General features: G+C 41.5%; 1 protein-coding gene across 1 annotated transcript in view; it reads right to left on the bottom strand.

Annotated features, from left to right (window-relative positions):
- The window catches only part of slc15a2 (solute carrier family 15 member 2), a 32,107-nt gene that overhangs the window by 9,769 nt on the left and 757 nt on the right, over positions 1-21,581 (bottom strand). The window contains exons 2-20 of the mRNA XM_080477821.1: positions 18,584-18,671; positions 17,518-17,659; positions 17,182-17,274; positions 16,997-17,096; positions 16,263-16,353; positions 16,115-16,192; positions 14,715-14,797; positions 14,536-14,619; positions 13,339-13,428; positions 12,351-12,395; positions 12,082-12,117; positions 10,687-10,775; positions 7,559-7,640; positions 5,275-5,400; positions 2,355-2,519; positions 1,815-1,861; positions 1,590-1,697; positions 431-530; positions 209-352 (exon numbers count right to left, since the gene is read on the bottom strand). Coding sequence (XP_080333947.1) covers positions 209-352; positions 431-530; positions 1,590-1,697; positions 1,815-1,861; positions 2,355-2,519; positions 5,275-5,400; positions 7,559-7,640; positions 10,687-10,775; positions 12,082-12,117; positions 12,351-12,395; positions 13,339-13,428; positions 14,536-14,619; positions 14,715-14,797; positions 16,115-16,192; positions 16,263-16,353; positions 16,997-17,096; positions 17,182-17,274; positions 17,518-17,659; positions 18,584-18,671 — 1,791 coding nt within the window. The remainder of the gene's footprint in view (positions 1-208; positions 353-430; positions 531-1,589; positions 1,698-1,814; positions 1,862-2,354; positions 2,520-5,274; positions 5,401-7,558; positions 7,641-10,686; positions 10,776-12,081; positions 12,118-12,350; positions 12,396-13,338; positions 13,429-14,535; positions 14,620-14,714; positions 14,798-16,114; positions 16,193-16,262; positions 16,354-16,996; positions 17,097-17,181; positions 17,275-17,517; positions 17,660-18,583; positions 18,672-21,581) is intronic.

The raw sequence follows: 21,581 nt of genomic DNA, 5'->3' as shown, positions 1-21,581 counted from the left end.
GCATCACCACGTCGTCATTTTGTTGGCCTCCTGTCAACCCGTCACCCACATTTCATCCATTCATCCTCGCGCTGCAAAATAACTTTATTCAGGCCGATTAAGACGACAGTTCCTCCAAACTGACTTCAGCTCTAATCGTGGAGGAATAAAGCGAGCCTCACATAGAGAACATCCCTTTATAGTGGAATTGAAAGAGGTGATGTCTGACCTGTGAGTAGGAGAACTCCAGGCCCGTGATGGAGAACATGACCTCTCCAATCGTGATGAGGACGTACTGAGGAATCTGCCAGGCGATGTGCACATCGTTTGCTTCCACATCCACCATGTCGTGAGCCACAGTTCTGCCCAATTCCTGCGGAGCAACCCAGAATGTGAGAGCGAGAACGGCCCGGGGAGGAACCAGACTCCTGCAGGAAGAAGCATCGCCGACCTCCATGAGGATGAACGTGTAGGACGCTCCGAAGTCCAGCGTGCCCAGACTGAGGTTGGAGCACTTGTTAGAGGCGGAGCTGCAGCTGACTGATGGATAGCTACACGGGGAAGAGAAGACGAGTCACAGACATCTTTGAATCAGTCCTACCGTCAGAAACTTATTTCATCCAAATTCATCGTCCTCCTTTTCTGCCCTTTGTCCATTTTGATTGATTGTCACTTAGAAAATGGCCACTGATTTGTGCATTTGGGGGCTATGCCTTTACGTCATTACAGCAGACTAGAGGACAGACCATCAAGTTGGATTATTATTACTGTGACTGTCAAAATAAAACCACAAAGTTGGATTATTATTACAGTGACTGTCAAAATAAAAGTACCAAGTCCCAGGAGAATATGGACTGGGAGTCATGACACGGCGGAGAAAGATTTGTTCTGATCGTCTCTACTGAGCATGTGCAGAATGTTACTATGGTTACTATTATAGTTACTGGGGGTGTGGTGCCCATTTAACAACATTTAAGAAAAGATGCGTTTCCCCCGTTTCCATAGAGAAACCGGGGAAAGTTAAGTTATGATAAGATCCAATCGGTTAAGCTACGATAAGTCAGGATACCATCAGACAACGTTTGTCCCACAAAGGGGACATTTATGTTGTTGCAGCAGCAAGTGGACCCACATGCACAGAGGAGCTATTTACTACAACTGTGATGAGCAGCAGCATTTCAGAAAAGTTTTCCCTCCATTTGAAGGTGAAAAGGTTCCCCCTTGTGAGCCCTTTTCAAAAGGTTCCCCCTTGTGAGCCCTTTTCAAAAGGTTCCCCCTTCAGTGGCTCTGAGCTCCTCGTCATGTAAGCCAACGCCCAAAACACAACAAAAGTTTTGTTTTCATTTTTTCTTTTATTGAGATCTTAAAGATGTAATTGTTTATTTCAAAGTGGAAAAAGTACCAACATTGTTTATTTAAGCAGAATTAATGAGGCTCCTGTGAAAAAGGATGAGTGGCAGTAAAGGTTCTACTTCTTTATATAGGTAAAAGTAATAAAATGAATACACATTCAGACGGATTGTGCAAATTTAATAGATTTTTTTTAAAGAATGACTAAAAAAGTGAGAAAAGGTTGTTATTTCAGGAGTGTTTTGTTCCTTTGTACTCACTCTCCCTGCTCCACGGTCTTGTTCTGAGTCAAACTGTATCCGGGGTCCACAGAGAAAGACTCACTTCCCACGGTGACCTGGACGGCCTCGGGCTGTGTGTTCAGGAACCTGTTGGTGCAAAACAGGAGCAACAAATATTGAACCGTGTTTGACTTGTGAGGCTCTGGAGGTGGACAGGCGCGTGAACGAGCTGCAGACGTCTGCAGGCAGGAAAAAGGTTTTTACCGCACAAAGGGATTCCCCTCATCACTCTTAAGGATGAAGTCCGGTTCCTGTGAGGATAAAAACAAGTCAAACAGCTTTTTTACTTCCTTACGTACATAAATAAGTGAAACTTTTATTTTGCGTACATTTTCAAGTTCTCTGACATCAATTAATTTTGTTTCAGCAACATTTTTAGATGAAAATGTGATAAATTCTTGGCTTTTTTCACGTTGGAGTCAATCAAACCACAAATACACAAACTAGAAGACCTGACATTGAGAGGCACTACAACAAAAAACCAACTCATTGAATTCACCAATTCCTGATTTGTTTTATCTTCCTCATTTCTTCACATTGATTCCAAACTAAGAAGAGTTAAGCAAGGATGCCCCGATACTGATATCAGTATCGGTATCGATAACAATACTGGTATCGGTATGAATACATCCCTAGTGATACCAGTGAAGGTCAAACTGAATGCTTTATTCTAAGTTTTCTAGCTGTGGTGAACAATATATCCAGATACCCAAAGATGCCAGGACATTTTCCAGAGCCACTCACCAGTTTGCACTGGACCGTGTCAATGTCTGCGTGTAAAATGAGGCTGTAGGCTTCTTGTTCTTGGAAGCTGAGCTGGCACTGTGAGGAGTTTCCTCTGAAGATCACCTCCACCTGCAGCTGCCTGGACGGGCCGTCCAGACGGAGGCTCTCGTACCTGGGAGGGTCCTGGCATACGAAAAGAAAACCCTGAGTGACTCGCTGGTTGATCCATCCTAAATGTTTCATGTACAATTCATAAAATAAGTGCTTTTGTACCACTTTTCAGTAACCTACATACAATTGATGGTGGAAGAAACTAATTACAAATACATCGCTGTTCTTAGTTTTTTTTAATAGTATGAAACCTCCAGGTACTTTAAAAAATATATTTTCAAGAATTGTATGATACTTTCTTCTCTTATATATCACTACTGAGTAAATCCACATCTTAATTTATTTTTCAAACTTTTTCATCTGCAAAGGAGTTTGATGTATGTCTCCGTCTGTAATTAAAACAAACTACAATATTACATTTCTTGCCTTAAAATGAGCTTCTAGCAGATATTTTATCAAAGTAAACTGAAAATGCAACTAAATGTGGTTCAAAAGTTACTCATAGTTGTTTAGATTGCACTTATGAATTAAGTTTATTTACTTTAAACGACTCATATATGGTAACCATTATTACTGTATTTTATTCCAGGACACACTTGCAAAAGAGATTATTAATCTCAATGTGTTTCTCCTGAATAAATAAAGGCAAATGGAAATTAACATTTTCCAGAATATAAGTCAAAAAATCACTTCACAAACAGGAAAAAAAAAGTTGATGTGTAACTGGATATTTATCTATTCAGATGCAACAGGTAATTCTTGTCCAACACCCGTGAATTTGTTCCTCCAGCTCTTCCGTGTTGTTCAGGTTTATATAAATATATATATATATTTATATTTATCAACATCTTTATTGTAAAAGCACACCCCGGATTACAATACAGTGTAAAACGTAAGCTTTTTCAGCTTTTAACACAATATGAACAAGATAAAAATATAGGATGGGGGCGGGGTATTCTCTCGTTTCTTACATTTTCAAATGGGTGAAAAATATACATGTGAAGTATTGATTCAAATAGTAGTGTTTAGAAAAAGTCTGACCTCACAGGCTTGACCTATTCAAACCATTTTAACCATATTCAATGAAATCGATCCTTTTGAAGTCTGATCTTCTGTGTTCTGATGCACGTTTTATCATTTTTACTTTTTATCATTTTTGCTGTGGAGATGTTTCTGTTGGGCCACATTTTTCTTGCTCTGTCAGTTAAATATGGTACTAATGGAGGTTTGGCAGCATTTTGCTGTCATACAGGGATATCTCGTGATCCCAGATGGTATTACAGGTATATTTCAACATAAATTGCATTTTAATTTAAGTCCCAACAGCCAAACACTACGGGTAAAAAAAAGAAAAGAAAAAAAAAAGGCAACCTATATTCCAGAAAATATGGTACATTCATTTATTTGTGTATGGGATCTTATTCTCATGTCCATTTGATATATTTACTTTACTTTGACAGTTTATATTCATCTATTTCATCAGATTATCTATCAAAATATGTCTCTGCTAATGTTTTCTAAAAACATTTCATACATACTAGTTATGATATTCTCTATAAAGAGAATGTCTCAGCAGAATGAATGTCCAGGTTGTTTTTACTTTTATTACAATTATCATAAATATAAAAAAATATATAAGTAAATACCCTGTATTGTGTAGAAATTCCTCTACATCCCTCCAGACTGCCAGAGGCGGAGCTTTAAGCACTGGATGATCATCCTTGTGCATACGCAGGTCGAGAATATTATAACAACAAAGTCACTAGTGACTCCCGGTGGCTCACGTGAGTCTCTGGAGTCACGTGACACCGGTAGCTCAGTCCCTGTTCACCTTCTCGCTCGCAGGTTTGTATGTGTGGTTTGTCGGCACGATATTGCTGATTTCCACTATTGTGGAGTTGTTTGCTGCTTGTTGCCCGTTGCCCTGTGGTCGGAGCTGCGAGTCACCTCGCCCTCCAAGGGCTGCACAAGCTGTTGTTGGTGTCCTGTCCGTGCACTAGATGTGTACACCTCGACCACAGCGGGTATGCAAAAGTCCGATCACCTGTTTGTGTGATATGCCGGGCCGCGGCGGGGTCTGGCTCTCACTACACAACGCCTTTCCCACTGGGTGGTGGAAGTTATTAAGCACGCCCAGAGCTCACAGGGACGTACAGTACCTGCTGGTGTACGCTGTCATCAACATCCTGGTCCCACTGGACTTAATCTGTGACGCAGCCTCGTGGACGTCGCAGACAACATTTACGAGGTTCTATGGAGTGAATATGGCGGTGCCCCACCCACTGGAGGCGGTTCTGAGACAGCATCCTTCTGGGTCATGAGGTTGGTGTTTTCCTGAGTTGGTGATTCCTCGGAACCTTGTTGTTATACGTCATCCAGTGCTTAGAGCACGCCTCTGGCGGTCTGGAGGGATGAAATAGAACGTACGGATGACCGCCAGAGCGTTCAGTTCCTCGGGATCCTCGTGTGCTCGCGAGAAGTATAAGGGACTGAGCTGCTGGTGTCACGTGACTATATAGACTCACGTGAGCCACCGGAAGGTCACAAGTGACTTCGTTGTTATAATATTCTTGACCTGCGTATGCGCAAGGATGATCATCCAGTGCTTAAAGCTCCGCCTCTGGCGGTCATCCGGGATTCATAGAACCGTAGTTACATGTGTAACGTTCGATTCATGGTGAAACAAAATGTTTTCGTCTGCATTTAATTTTCTACTTTCTCGTGCACTATGCCTTTAAAGTGACTGAACACTCCTGTGATATGAGAGTAACCCACGCAGGTGAAGGTGAGTTGATTGAATTCTGTTTAAAAATTGCAGTCTTGTCACCTGCAGGTGCTGGATTGGGTCTGGAAACAGACCGCTGTCGGGGATCTTCACCGTCACGGGCTCACCTGCCAGGTTATAAACCTGCAGCAGACACTGCCCAGCAGGAGCAGGAACCACCACCGTTTTCTACAGGAAGGACAACACACATTAATACTGGGAATAATCACAGGAAACAGACTTTTAATTGATACTTTATTCACATAAAAATGCTCAGAAGACTTAATCAGAGTTTGTAGTTGAAAATGCATAACATCATGCAGATGGGGAAACTAAATCTTTTCCCTACCAGGTTTTAATATTTCTATTAGGTATTTACCCAGAAGTCTTTATCATTAAGTCCAGATAAATGACACTGAAAGACATCAGACTGCTGCAGATCAAGGAGCACGATGGAGGAACGTGGAGGAACCTTCTAATATTACACTGGAGAAATTGACTTTCATGAAGAGAGTGAAGGATCAAATTTGATATAAATATGGGAACCACTTCGAATATATTTGGCAATATTTTGCCTTCTTCGCTCTTTGACATCCGTTGCCCCTCCTGCTTTTATTAGAAAATCACACACTGGATTAAGATAAAGCCCAAACAGTTTTCTGGGATTGCTTGAGTTTGTTGAAAATTCAACTGGCTGAAGCCCAGAAACCCCACTGTGGGGCATGGTGGAGGGACCATCATGCTATGGGGCTGCTTTGTGCCTGCTGGTACTGGAGGGACTGAATATGTCAAAGCAATGCTAAAATGTGAGGACACCTATGATATTTTAGAGAAAAATGCATTTAAACAAAATTTGGAAGAGCCTGAACACATCATGGGAGAAAAGTATAAGAAGCCACCAAGAGACAAACAGAGGCTTTTAGCTCGATCTATCTATCTATCTATTATCATCTATCTATCTATCTATCTATTATCATCTATCTATCTATCTATCTATCATCATCTATCTATCTACTATCATCTATCTATCTATCTATCATCTATCTATCTATCTATCTATCATCATCTATCTATCTACTATCATCTATCTATCTATCTATCTATCTATTATCATCTATCTATCTATCTATCATCTATCTATCTATCTATTATCATCTATCTATCATCTATCTATCTATCTACTATCATCTATCTATTATCATCTATCTATCTATCTATCATCATCTATCTATCTATCTATCATCATCTATCTATCTACTATCATCTATCTATCTATCTATCTATCTATCTATCTATCTATTATCATCTATCTATCTATCTATCATCTATCTATCTATCTACTATCATCTATCTATCTATCTATTATCATCTATCTATCTATCTATCATCTATCTATCTATCTACTATCATCTATCTATTATCATCTATCTATTATCATCTATCTATCTATCTATTATCATCTATCTATCTATCTATCATCTATCTATCTATCTACTATCATCTATCTATTATCATCTATCTATCTACTATCATCTATCTATCTATCTATTATCATCTATCTATCTATTATCATCTATCTATCTATCTATCTATTATCATCTATCTACTATCATCTATCTATCTATCTATCTACTATCATCTATCTATCTATCTATCTATCTATCATCTATCTATTATCATCTATCTATCTATTATCATCTATCTATCTATCTATCATCTATCCATCCATCCATCCACTATTTATCTATCCATCATCTATCCATCCATCCATCCACTATCATCTATCTATTATTATCTATCATCTATCTATCATCTATCTATTATCATCTATCTATCTTCTTGTCTAATCTATGAAATTACTACATATAATAGTTTTACTCTCAAACCAATGGCTGTTTTCAGTTCTCAACTATAGAAAGTTCTAATTCTATTATTTTATTGATATATGATTAAAATAATCATAAATTGTGTTTCTTTTAAATCATATATATTCAAATATTACAGTCAGTCTAAAATGAAAAGATGATATATTAATGTTATATATGCAAAGTGCCTTGAGATGACTGTTGGATTTTGTGCTACAGAAATAAAATCTCTCCCCCTCTCTCTCTCTCTCTCTCTCTCCCTCTCTCTCTCCCTCCCTCTCTCCCTCTCTCCCTCTCTCTCTCTCTCTCTCTCTCTCTCTCCCTCTCTCTCTCTCCCTCCCTCCCTCTCTCCCTCCCTCCCTCCCTCTCCCTCTCCCTCCCTCCCTCTCCCTCCCTCCCTCCCTCCCTCCATCTCTCTCTCTCTCCCTCCCCCCCTCCCTCCCTCCCTCTCTCCCTCTCCCTCCCTCTCTGGAAACACCTACCACAACGTTCACCTCCACCACTGTGGCCGCTGCAAAGGCCAGCGCTGCAAAAACCATCCCGGTGGCCATTTTCCTGAGAGGCCTGAGGGCAGAGGAAACCAGCTGTAAACACACAGCGATCACTTTGGATTTATTGTAACTGCTAAATGATTGATTTGTCGTTTGATAGTCTGGCTTTATCACTTCATCAATCTGATCTGGACATTTGGATCCTCCCTGATAACAAACCGTCTCGCCCTTTCTTGACTTCATGCCACCAGTGGCAAAAGCGCCTTTTACAGCCTCTAAAACGCCTCTAAACAAATCTTTCATTATATTACTTTGGTATTTGTGTGACTGAAATTACATGTAGCCACGTTTTGTTTTGATTTTACTTCTGGAGGTTTTAGAAATGAAACACTTTTTTCACATTTTTTTCCATAATCTGCAAACATGTTGAGATAATCTGTCCCATATAAAGAACACATTTATATTACATATATTTTTGGAAACTATACATTATACAATGTCCCTACTCTACACTTACTGTACTTTTACAACCGTATTTCATATTCTAAAATTCAGTATAATGTCTACTTTAAGATGTAATGCAAATGATAATGTGTTACACCTTTAAAATAGATTATATGTTTGCAAATCTATTGAGTTTATATTTACGTTTCAAAGGTAGTATGGATTACAGACACATTTGATCATGTACTAAAATGTTACAATACCTCCAATTTCAGTCACACAGATAGCAGAGGAGTATAATAGGTGTCAAACACATTTTAGTTCAGGTTCCATATTCAGAACCATTTCATCTTGAATGGGCCTGACTGGTAAACTAGTACCATAATAACCTTCAAATTTAAACTTTGAAGTTTTTCTTTGTTGTGGTACCTAGAGGGTCTCAGGCTCTACCAAAAGTGCATTGATTATATAGAAAGTTGATGATTTCTGTCCTGTTGCACTTTTTACCCTGTTTGATCTACTGGGTTGCACCAATGTCATCAACACAAATTCCTGGTACTGTGTGAACTATACCTGATTCTGACACACATTTTAAATGCATATTGCATCTGAAAATATATATATATATTTTTTTTTAAAACAATATTTAATTGTACCTTTGAAAATGTACTATATATTTGGGGAATAAACAAAAAACTATGTAAAAAACTTGAAATGAACTGAAAATGTACTATATATTTAATAAAACACAATTGAAAATGGACCATATTTTGGAAAATGTACCAAAGACTACTAAGGACCTACAATTAGACCGTACATATTAGAATGTACTTCTCTACATTAAATACACTTTTTATTTAAAAAAACCAAAAAATATACATCTGACTGTGTGCTACACAATTTAATATTTATCATTCAGTGTATTTGAAAATATACAGCTCTATAGTACAACCCCAATTTTACAATTTTATCCTGAAAATGAGCTCATTTGAAATGTGAGGTCTGCTCCAGGTCACAGAGGAGCCTGAGTACCAGGGTGGAGCGTCCCCTCGTCTTTTCAACACAGAGTGGAGACCTCTGGACATTGAGGAGACAAGTGTCTTGAGTTCAGCCACAGGAATTTGATCCTACTCTTGTTCCATACAGGCTTCCAGCTGCTGGAGAGTTTGGGTCTCCCCTGACGGACCTTTGGCTTCATTCTGAGATCTTTCAGGGGGAGAGATCAGGACTGCCGGCCGGTTCAGCACACGGACTCATGCTGTGGTAAAGCTGCAGTATGTGGTTTTGCATTATCCTGCTGAAATACACAAGGCCGTCCCTGGAATAGATGTCGTCTGGAGGGGAGCATGTGTTGCTCTAACACCTCTATATACCTTCCAGCATTCATGGTGTGTTCAGAACATGCCAGTGTCCCACACCATATGCACTAATGCATCCCAGACCATCAGAGGCTTTTCAACTGATCACAGGAGGGCTGGTCTTTCTCCTCTTTAGCCCGGAGGACACCACACCCATGATTTCCAACAAGAATATAAAGTTTGGACTTGTCTGTCCACAGGACACTTTGCTGCAGTCCATTTGAAATGAGCCTTGGCCCACAGAACACGGCGGCGCCCCTGGCTCACGCTCAACAATGGCTTCCTTTTTGCATGATAGAGTTTTAGGTGACATCTGTGGATGGTACAGCAGACTGTGTTGACAGACAGTGGTTTGTGGAAGTATTCCTGGGCCCATTCAGTAATGTCAATGGCAGAATCATGCCAGTGAGCGATGCAGTGGCGTCTGAGGGCCCAAAGATTCACAGAATCCAGGAAAGGTTTTCGGCCTTGTCCTTCACACACACTGAGATTTTTCTAGTTTCTCTGAATCTTCTGATGAGGTTATTCACGTCGATGAGGAGACCTTCAAAGCCTTTGCAATTTGACATTGAGGAACATTGTTTTTAAAGTATTCGTATTTGTTTGAACAAGCCTTCACTTGTTGGAGAACCTCTGGCCATCTTTAATCCTGAGAGACTGAGCTTCTGGAAGACTTTTATAGCCAATCATGTTACACACCTGATGCCAATTAACTTAATTACTTGTTAGATGTTCTTTCAGCTGATTTTCTTGAATATTAATTGCTTTTCCAGCCCTTGTCCCAACTTTCTGAGACCTGTTGCCGCTTGAGCATTAAAAAAAAGCAAATTCTGTGGATAAGAATTTTAGAATAAGAATCTTATCTATGTTCTATTGTAAATAACAAATTGGCTCATGTGATCTGAAAGTCATTGCATTTTGATTTTATTCACAATTTACACTTTGTCCCAACTATTTTGGAATTGGGGTTGTATATTTCTTATTGTAATATATATCTAAACACATGCTACATGTGGGAAAATTTACTTGAATGTGTTTGACACCTTTGAAAACTGCACAAAATTTTTAATTAAATTTTAAAGTATATTTTACATTTGTATTATACAAAAAAACTGGACTGTACGCTATTTGAAAATGCAGACTATGTTTAAAGAAAAACCTGCATCAACGCAAGCAAAGCCATTTAATTCAATGATTAACTGGTCGTCCTGCTGTGGCATAACGCCGCGACGCAAACACGCCTCATTTGAGCAGTTTAAGAGGTTTTCTCGAATGCGGGCAGCCGTAATAAAGCAGTCGGTCTCCAAAACAACTCACGAGATGTTGATCCTGCAGCGGCCGCCCAGCGGGTAGATGATGAGGTCAAAGATGGGCACAAAGAGGAGGATCAGCAGAGGGTTCAACATCTACACAGCGAGGAGAGGAGAGACCGGCCGTTAAATGACTCCATAAAAGAAAATCATAAAAAGTTAGGAGATAAACGCAAATAAAAGAGGCAGATTGAGATTTAGTGTTGCTTGTAAACAGATGGGAGGAGGGAAGTGATGGGGAGCAGTAAAAGAGAGAAGGACAGCATCGCTGATGGCCGTCACACGTCTGCACGCCGTAGATCTGCTGGTCTGGCTCCTGGGAGTGAAAGAATGAAAGGTGTGGCCCCGGGTCTCCAGCTGGGCAGGACATGGAGGACATGGAGGACATGGAGGACCTGCAGCACCTGCTGCGGGCGGCAGAGACTCCTTCACCTCCACTAACACTTCAGCGTCGTTCCTCCCAAGAAAAACATGGCGTCAGGCGACACGTGCAACTGCAGTCATCACTTAGATGCTTTTCTGCTGCGTTCTTCAAACTGCTCTTATGTTGTGAGCGTTCCAGTGCGGCTGTGCAGGTTTGGGTATATGGGTCCGCTTACACCACAACGATGCTCAGAGCCCCGGAATATGTAACTTTGTGAAAACGCCTACCAGGGTGGAACTTTACGAAAACACTTTGTCGCCATGGAAACGGGTGAAAACAACTTTTGTGAAATTCTCTGACTCTGTCTCCATGGAAGCAGAGGAAAACACAACTTTTCCAAAACTCTGCAGCTTCACGTCCCTGGCAAACGCAACTTTTTGAAAACTCTTGGACTGAGGCTCCAGGGAAACGGAGGAACTCCAGCCATAGTAAATATTTCTTTTGTGCAATTTACATGCAAGCCGACATCATTTTTTGCGTTTTCGTATCAAAAGTTTCCCGTTTTGAAAATGAAGCATTCTCAGTGGAACCTAAAGTTGTACTCCATCAGGTAAACATGGAATATTGTTGGGTATTGTGACGTGATAAAAAACTTTACATAAAGGAAGTGCTTTGGAATCTGTACTTCTTTTTCAGTTTTTCTTATTAATCATCCGTCACTCCTCCCAGAGCAGTTTGTGACTTTGTTGTTTTCACTCATTTTCATGGTTTTGTTGCTTGTTGAATAATGTTTAAAGCCAATAACAGTCTGCTGCAGTCTGACTCCATCTGATTTGCTTTATGTGTCATCGTGCAGAGAGTTAATGCACCATGGAAACAGCATTTATTATTACAGTTTAGTCCTGTAGTTCACAATATATTTATTGAAAATATAGATTTTTTTTTCTTTGGATGGAATTAGAGTGCTTTACTGATGCACTGGAACAACACACGCGTCTGGCGAAGCTCAGTCTTCGCTTGTTAGCGATCCACACATACCTGCATCTGGTCGGGCTTGACGGTGAAGGAATTCCCCTGCAATACAAGAAATCATAACAGCCAATTAAACTTTAACTTTAGAAATCCAAACTTGATGAGGTCACTTCATTGGACTCATAAAATATGCAATTCACTATAATAAAAAGACAAATTGTTGCGACACCTTGAAGTAGACAGATCGTTTTCCTAACGGGACAGCGTGTCCAATCAATATCTAAATGTGTGTTGTCAGCGTTTTGATGTCTTTTATGACGTGAGCGAGCGCTTACAATAGCCATGTTCATCCGGGTGGATTGAAGCGTCCAGCGGGAACCCTGCAACAACAAACACTCTTTAACCACAGCAAAGGCTCCGTGTTCGATTCCCTCGAGAACCGTAAAAGGAACCCGTCAATCAGTTTGTCAGTTTGTGGTGGGGACGATTCAAATGAAGATTGGAGGAGTGAAGTTCAGGAATGCTGATGTTTCCCGTAATCACACGGTTTTACCGAGTTGTGGAGAAGATAACTCGTAGTTAGAGATGCAACAGAGGCGAGACTTTCTTCTTCTTCTCTGCATTTTTCCTCCTCGGCAAACGGAAGCTGCAGCTCACTTCACCCTGATTTAGTGCCTCTGACGTGGGTCAAGAGGGATTTAAGTCTAATTAAAATGCAAGAGAAGTTGATTCTGATTCTACAAATTAATTCAGCTGCGTCCAACCTGCACATTATTCTCCAACAACTAACAAGAAATACTTTTTAGTTTTCAAATGTTGTAAGTGATAAATAATGATTTACAGATACTTGTAATCTGCCATAATTAAGCTTATAAATAACTCAAATTAGAACTTTATTCAATTACATAAAATTTACAAAAGATCTATTCTATATAATCAGTAATGATTAAACTGCTGAATACTCATAAATACTATTATATAACAGTAGTTATCATTTGCATACATGGCTATCCTCACAACTTTATCACCTAACAAAAAGTTCAAAATGTCTCAGAAAACAAGTTTCCAATAAAGCTATGAATTCCCTTCATAACGTGTTCTTTTCATCTTTACTTAAGTAAAGAAGTTGAATCAGTATTTTTTCCAAACACTAACTACAGTATTCATACAGGAGTGACTAGAGAAAATACTAATTTGATGATGTTTGCAGAGCACTTTGGACCAGGACACTGTTTTTGAACCTTTTAACTAAATGGGAATTAATGCAGCATTAAAAAAAGAGAGGGAACTGGTTGAATTCAGGACAGGTTGGTGGTTCCATACCTGCTGATCAAACAGAGCCCAGAACATTGGCAGAGGGATGAAGAGAATCAGAACCCGCAGAACCATCTTAATCTCCTGGATCAACCGTTTCTGAAACACAAAGAATCCATGGATTATTAAACACAGATTTCCTCCTGAGGAAGGAAGAATCCATTTGCACTAGGGATACACCGATACCAGTATTAGTAGCAGTAGCAGTGGCCAATACTGCACCGAGTACTCGCACTCATCTGCAACATCGCCTGCAGGTACACAAGAGAGCAGGAGCGATTGTGTTCCTCCAAAATGGGGGTAGAAAGATAGTTTGTACAACAACAGCAACTTCATCACCAACAGAGTTCGTCCCTCGTTAATCTAACTGCTCAGTGTAGCACCAAGCCATGCTACATGCTAAAGAGGTTCAGGCTCACACACCAGCAATGCTCCATGCTACATGCTAAAGAGGTTCAGGCTCACACACCAGCAATGCTACATGCTACATGCTAAAGAGGTTCAGGCTCACACACCAGCAATGCTACATGCTACATGCTAAAGAGGTTCAGGCTCACACACCAGCAATGCTCCATGCTACATGCTAAAGAGGTTCAGGCTCACACACCAGTGATGCTACATGCTACATGCTAAAGAGTTTCAGGCCTCACACACCAGCGATGCTACATGCTAAAGAGTTTCAGGCTCACACACCAGCGATGCTACATGCTAAAGAGTTTCAGGCCTCACACATCAGTGATGCTACATGCTAAAAATTATTAAAGTGTGACTGATACACCCCTTAACAGCGAGTTGTAGCATGTAGCGGCACACTGAGCTCGGCCCCTCGGCCGACAGTCTACAGTAGCAGAGGACAGAGCGTAGAGACGCTACTCACTGCGCTATACTACTGTAGACTGTAAGGCTGTTGGGGATGTTTAGCGTAGTTGTACTGTAAGGCTGTTGGAGGTGTAGCGTAGTTGTACTGTAAGGCTGTTGGAGGTGTAGCGTAGTTGTACTGTATATCGTTTTCGTATGGAGTAATAAGCTCAAAGGTTAGTATCCCTACTCGTTCTTTAAAACAGTGGTATTGGTGGATCCCTAATTTGCTCTGTAACCTTATTTTGAAGGAAACTTTTCCTGCTGCAACTGGGATTCAAACTGTTTCCCTCTAATCCAGGTCAGGACTCAACCTGATGCACCAACAGGAAGTGGCCCTGTTCTTACCGAGTACTTCTCCTCAGCCCAGTCCAGCCAGTGCGTCCTTGGTGCTTCATCCTTCCGTCTGTTCAGACGGTTCCTGATGGCAAACTGGTAGAACCCAGAGCGTTCACACACACTTAGCACTACACATCAAAGGGTTGGTAAAGATTGTGACACGACACAGGAGAAGTTGACCAACTCACTCCGACACAGTTGCAGACCTCCAACAGGATGTTTCCCTTTGGAGGATTCTTCTTGTACAGGCCGCTGCCAGCAATGAACACCACTGTGCAGGATGGATGGAGAGTTAGCCGCGACTCAAGAGGAGTAAGGCAGGCGTTTGTGTTAGCTTGGCTTACAGTGCAATTGTTAGCGATACTCTTAGCTTCTCTGTTAAATGCTTTGGAGCCATAACTTCAAATGTTGTAAACACTCCTCGGGCCTCTGACACTGAAGCCCCCGCTTTGCCTGGCCCTCCCTGCGGTCCGTCTGGGGCTTCTCTCAGACTGAATCACTGGGTTGTTTTTACAGCCAGCAGCCAGCGGAGCATGAATCCCGTAAGGATCAGGGCTGACGGGGATTCTGCCTGTCAGGATGTATGGAGCGGGGCCTTGATCAGGACCAAGCCCAGCCGGCGGAAACTCGTCCTCTGCATGTAGAAAGGACTGAAACTTAGATCCTGAAATGCTGTGGTGACACTCCATGGTGTCACTGTGAGATAACACTGAACAGATCACCGGGATGAAATGAAAAGCCACAAACTGTTTTTCATTATTATCAGAATCCAATCCGTTCATGTCAATGGGGGCGCATCTGAGGCGTTTCAAGTAAAAATAATAATAATGCCTTGGTTTTATAAAGCGCTTTTCTTGGCACTCAAACACGCTTTGCACTGCATTATTCATCCCCTCCATACTGGTAAACTACGCAGGCAGCCACAGCTGCTCTGGGGCAGACTGACAGAAGCAAGGCTGCCATTGTGTGTCCAACCACCGTCAGCCACTCACTCTCACAGGCAGTTCAGGGTTCAGTGCCTTGCCCAAGGACACTTCGGTATGTGGGCAGGCAGAAATGGGAATCGTACCCGCAAACTTCGGACTGGGAGACAACCGCTCTACCAACCGAGCCATGCCGCCCAAAAATGAATGCATTGTTCCAGGAAGATTTACATTGACACGTCAATGTTTTGAAAACAATGATTATTTCCACAAAAATGGCAGAAACGTAGATAACGATGAAGTTAGAACGGAAGGCCACTAGTGGGTGCTGTTGGTTGTTTTTTTTAATAAAACCACACACACATGCACGAAGAGAACAAAACGCTTCAAACACTAACAATGGGAGAACACGGACATTCTAGTGAACAGATGACCATGTTGGATTGTTATTACAGTGACTGTCAAAATAAAAGTACCAAGTCCCAGGAGAATACGGACGGAGTCATTCCGTGTTAGGACTAATACATTTAGCATTATCCATGTATGAAATTAATTACATTGAATTAACACCCCCACCCGTCCTAAATGCACGTCATGCAGCAGCGTAAAGCCACAACAAACCTTCACTGCAACATTTAACTGGATGGCGCCGTCCAGAAACTCACCCAGAGCCACGATCATCAGAATAGCAGGAACCCCGAAGGCCAGAGCGTAGCAGTCGTCCCCGAAACATTGCACATCACCTGCAGGAGGCATGCTGCCGTTATTCCCTCTGCAGACTTGTGAGGCTTCATCACACACATGGATGCTCACCTCTCAGCACGGGCGTGATGATGGTGGACAAGAGGCTCCCAGCATTGATCGACATGTAGAAGATGGAGAAGAATTTCTGCCTCTCGCTCACCTGGAGGTCATCGCAGAAGCAAAGCTCAGTTTTTTAATTCTTTAAAGTTGATCTATTTAAGAATTTGTTTTTCATTTGTTGTTCCACTTCAACAATGGGGAGTTGTCAAGTTCAATTTAAAAAAATTCAGATCATTATTTTTCAGTGCATTGATCATTGCAATTGCTTTAATAAAGTAAAATACTGTTTCAATATTTCAAAAATCTTGATTTGTTTTTCTTTTAACTACCATTCTTATTACTATATTAGTTTCGCATACCAAAAGGGTCAATATTTATTCATTTATTTTATTGATTTATTCCTTCTTTATTTTACCAGGTAAGAACTGGTTTTCATTTTCATTGAGGAGCTGGTGATATAGGTTAAGGTCTCAGACATTGAAATCATTACCCCAATTCAGATTTGTTTTAAATATTTTTTTATTATTTTTATCATCATATGTTTTCTAAATTTCAAAAAGGACTGGAAAAAATAGATGTAGCCACATTTCTACATTATGACTCCAAAAATGTCTCTTACCTGTTTAACATACCTGAACTGACTCCCACTAAACCTTGTTGGGCTTTTTTCTTTACAAATTTGTCTAAATGATTTGAATTTCTTCAGAAAGAAAAGGGAAGAACACAACCTCTCCAGGACTTACATGCTCCTCGTCAAACTGGTCTCCTCCGAAGGCCGCCACACACGGTTTGATTCCTCCAGTGCCGAGAGCGATCAGAATCAGGCCTGACACGGACAGACCACTGACACACAGGAACACAGTAGAACAACGTTGTTTCCTCGGTCACATCCTGGAACTGTGACATGAATCAGCTCCACATTACTCACATGTGCACGTCGGTGTTCCCCACAGTGGGAATGGCCCCCACCGACTTGACCACATGGCCGATCACATAAACAATGGACAGGTAGATGATGGTTCTGTTGAAAAGCGGTTTGTGGTCATGTGACAGTGAGAGCGACCCTGTTATTACTGAGAATCACAGAGTGGTTGGCCTTGTCCACCATCCCCACTACTGGGCACTAACCTCATGGTCCATTACAAACTGAGATCATGAACCACACACTTATCTTAGCTTCCAGGTCAAACCTTTGAATGACAGAGACATGGACTATCTGCAGTTATCAGCACAGTTTGTAGTTCCTGGTGGTTGAAGGACTCACTTGAACTTCCCGAGCCAGGAATCAGCGATCAGAGCTCCCAGGATGGGGGTGAAGTAGCAGAGGCTGCTGAAGGCGTGGTAGATGGCAGTGGACAGGTCCTTGTCCCAGTGCAGGTAGGTGACGAAGTAAAGAGTCAGCAGTGCTGTGACACACACACACACACACACACACACACACACACACACACACACACACACACACACACACGCTGTGGCTGGAGCTCAGCTGTCAGCACTGTGAGGTTGACTCATTTATGAAGTTAACTAAAAGTTACATCGGCTAGAGGAGGAAGATGCTCTATAATCTGGATTTTTGGTGTTTCTTGACAGAAACGGATTCATGTCCTAACAAGAAGTCGAGTGTCGATACCTCTGGCTGACAGGACCATTTCCCCCGGGGGAAACTTGTATATGTGGATTCTATTATTAATCTGGGTCAGATAAAAGCCCACTCAGCTTCGGCCCACGGGCTTAATGTTTGACACTCCTGCTTCCAATCCAGACTCCGACATCACAACTAGACAGATCACAAGTCTGTCACAAGACACAGAAAATCTCGGTCAGAACTAAACACGTTCTTCTCTGGGAGGTGACAGTGCTAACCACTGAACCACCGTGCCACATGGAAGTCTAATCTGCTGTAATTCCTCTTATTGATCACTGGTCAAACATCTCACAACCTCCAAAGGATTTTCACACGACAGTGACATTCATAAATCAATAGAATGTTCCTGTTCCAGCAGTTTGCAGGAGTTCAGTCATAAAGCCACTGCAGCCATGTCGACCCGAGCCAGAAACTGGACCCGTGCACGGAGAGTTTGCAGTATGCGAGAGTACCGATTGAAGTAACGTGACATACAGACATGTGAGTACGACCGAGGTCACACCAGGGACCAGAGACGCACCGTCTATAATGGGCTCTTTGTTATATGACCCTCGTTAAACTGTAATCATTTAACCGGCGTAACAAACTTTTCACTCTTACATTCAGTTTGTTCAGATTAATTCTAACGCATCTATATAAGAAAAACAAAAACACATTTGTTTCACTCTTTCCGTGTACATACCTTTCATGCCATAGTAGGAGAAGCGTTCACAGAACTCGTTCACCACTATGAAGCAGATGCTGACCGGGTAATTCGTCCCACACAGTTTCTGAAAGGGGAAAAAAGTTATTTAATATTTAGGAAATTATTACTTTGAAAAAGTAAAACTTAAATCCTCAGGGTTTTCTTTTCAGAAATACATTCTTTTAAGTTGTTAAAGATGCTATTTTAGGTCAGTCACCATATCATGAAATGAAACTTAAAGTGTAAAATAAACCAAAAGCACATTTTAGTTCACTTTGCTTGACATTCAGGACAACGTCCTCTGAGTGGGCCCAGCCAGTAAACTAGTGCCAGAATAACTTTGACTCTAAAAGTCTTTCCACTCTTCAGACATTTGTTAGAAAGTCAAAGTTCTCTGGGACATTTTTACAATTTTCTTGGTGGTGTGGCCGAGCAGACTGGAGCCTCTTCAGGGGTGAGACAGGCTGGACCTCCATCAATGATGCTTTTGTATGAAATGAAGTTGGACCCGTGTCCCCCGGTAAAACAGAACAGCAGTCATGGTGTCCATGTGGATCCCTGGACAACACAACCGGATTGGAGCCTGGAGACGTCTGAAACAGGCGGGACAGGACTGAGAAGCACGGCCAGATTGTGTTTTCACCACCTTCACCGTGGCGGCTGGAGTCACATGTGTTCACATGGGGGTCAAAGGTCCCATGATTGACCATGACCAATTGAAGCCAAAACAGTGGACGTGTTTGGCAGAGAAGACTGCGTCTTCAGAGGACGGGTGTAGTTCCTGTGAACAGGCAGCAGAGGAGGTGGCTGCTCTGTTTGGTCAGTGGTTGTTTACTTCAGTCAGAAGAAGCAGCGTCCTGAAGGGAAGCATGAGGGACGATACGTCCTCCAACGTCTCTGACATTCACAAACAGCAAATTGGTGAATTTCCATCATTAGTTGATTAAAGGTAATCATCAGACGGTGGTTCTTCTTCAGGTAGATCTTGGTCTGAACTCAGAGCTTCTGGTTATTTACATCTTCAAGGTTGATTGTGATTCATGATGACATATTGAAGATATGAGAAACGAGCTTTAGGCCCAGCGCCATGCTGCCCGGGTGAAACAGCTCCAGGAAAGGCGTCAGGGTAAAGAAATCTTTTGGACATTTCACTGTATTTTGCACCAGTTGGTTTCATTAAAATCGGCTTTATTTTGATAGGTTATTTCCTGTAGTGACTGTAGTGTTGTTTTCATCACGTGCACGCTGCACCATGTCAAAGAAAAACCTCAAGCTTTACATTTTAAAGGTTATTATGGTATATATGTATATATTACCGGTCCGGCTCACAGGAAATGATGTTCGATTGTATGTGGCTACTCAACTAAAACCTCTTTACCTGCTTCACGTTCATCTGTTTGGGATTTCTGTGCTTCATCTACTTTGTCATTGGCTGTTTTCTTTGTAAGAACTCCACCCTTGGTCAGGTGGTTCCATTCACAAGCTGTGGTTTGATGGTTCCACCAACTCTGACCGACAATATCGAGTAATCTTTAGTCACGGAGGGAAGGGCAGTGACGTGTACTCCGCTTAGTCCAGTGAATCGCTTCACCCAAGTCAGTCGTCATGAGGAAACATAAATGTCAAAGTTGCAATGATGTTTAGTAAAAGTAAGCAGAATGTATTTTCTTATGATTGCATGGCAAACAACAGATTTGTCCAGAAATGAAATATTTAATAGATTAACATGACCTCACACAATGTGCCGAGTTGGACACAATGACAGCCTCGATGTCGTCTCGTCGTCAGCGTTGTGACGTGCAGCGTGGTTTCCTACTCAGGTCAACCTGACTCCGCCCACGTGCTGAATCAGCCAAATGAGCGGCAGGAGAACGAAGTCACAGAACAATGGCTGAAGCTGCTCCAGCTCCACTTTCCCAACTGCAACTACAGCGACCACCCAAAACAACCAGGTCAAAACATTAAAGTGGCCAAACGCTACAGCGGGTGACGGAGTACTGCAGTAACAATAATATGTGCAGTAAATACTTCAATAGATAAATGCCTCCTACACCAGCTCAGCCACTTTTTCGTCCCCGTTTACGTGACAACCTTTTAAAGTGAAGATGGAAAACTTTTGTTGTGTTCTGGGCATCTGTTTACACCACAAACAACAAACAAACAAACAGCACCCACTTGTGGCCATACAGGAAAACTACATAGCTTCCATGTAAACGGACATCGTTTTCAAAACGTTGCCGTGTAAACACAAAACTTTCCTGAAATGAAAACGCAAAAACAAGTTTTCACTTGAAGCGTTGTCGTGGAAACGGCGTCCTGGTGGGCGGGACTCTGACGCAGTGGGCGCCATCTGATCACCAGCACGGAGAGCAGGAACGCACAACACGCAAACATACTTTTAATACACGTCAGTGTTTTGCTGAATTTATATTGTTGACGTCACAATAAATTCACAATACGATGTGCAGCCCTGCTCAACACTTCCACCTAATGTACATCAGAGGCATTACTTCAACTTCATGTAATTCAGGTCAAAGACAGCTGGCAGATATCAAATCAAAGTACTGTTCTATGTTTGAATGAGACTTTCACCTCATTTGTACTTCACTTGAATAGTTTATGTTCTGAAGACGTTTGAACTCTTCCTACATTTGAAGACATTTGAGGAGGAGTTACAGTCAAACCGCTGATGGTGACATTTATCCTCACTGACGAATTTAAGAGAGATCATTTTGTTTTGTATCAGATCTAGCTGCTGTATCACCAACAACCAGTATTATTATTATAAAAATAGATATAATGTGCACAACAACACATGCACGAGCTGTAAAGCAACCAAAAAGGTTCAAAATGCCTGAAAACCCCAAAATGGATCAATAAAATAAACAACAAAAAGCCATTTACACATTCTTACTTGAATACATTTCACAACCATTTAAGTAAACAAAGTATTAAAAACACGATGACCACTGATAGTAAACAACTGAACAAATGA

This window comes from Lipophrys pholis (assembly GCF_963383615.2).
Source record: "Lipophrys pholis genome assembly, chromosome: 13".
Lineage (NCBI taxonomy): Eukaryota > Metazoa > Chordata > Actinopteri > Blenniiformes > Blenniidae > Lipophrys > Lipophrys pholis.
This window is presented reverse-complemented; position numbering and strand designations above follow the sequence as displayed.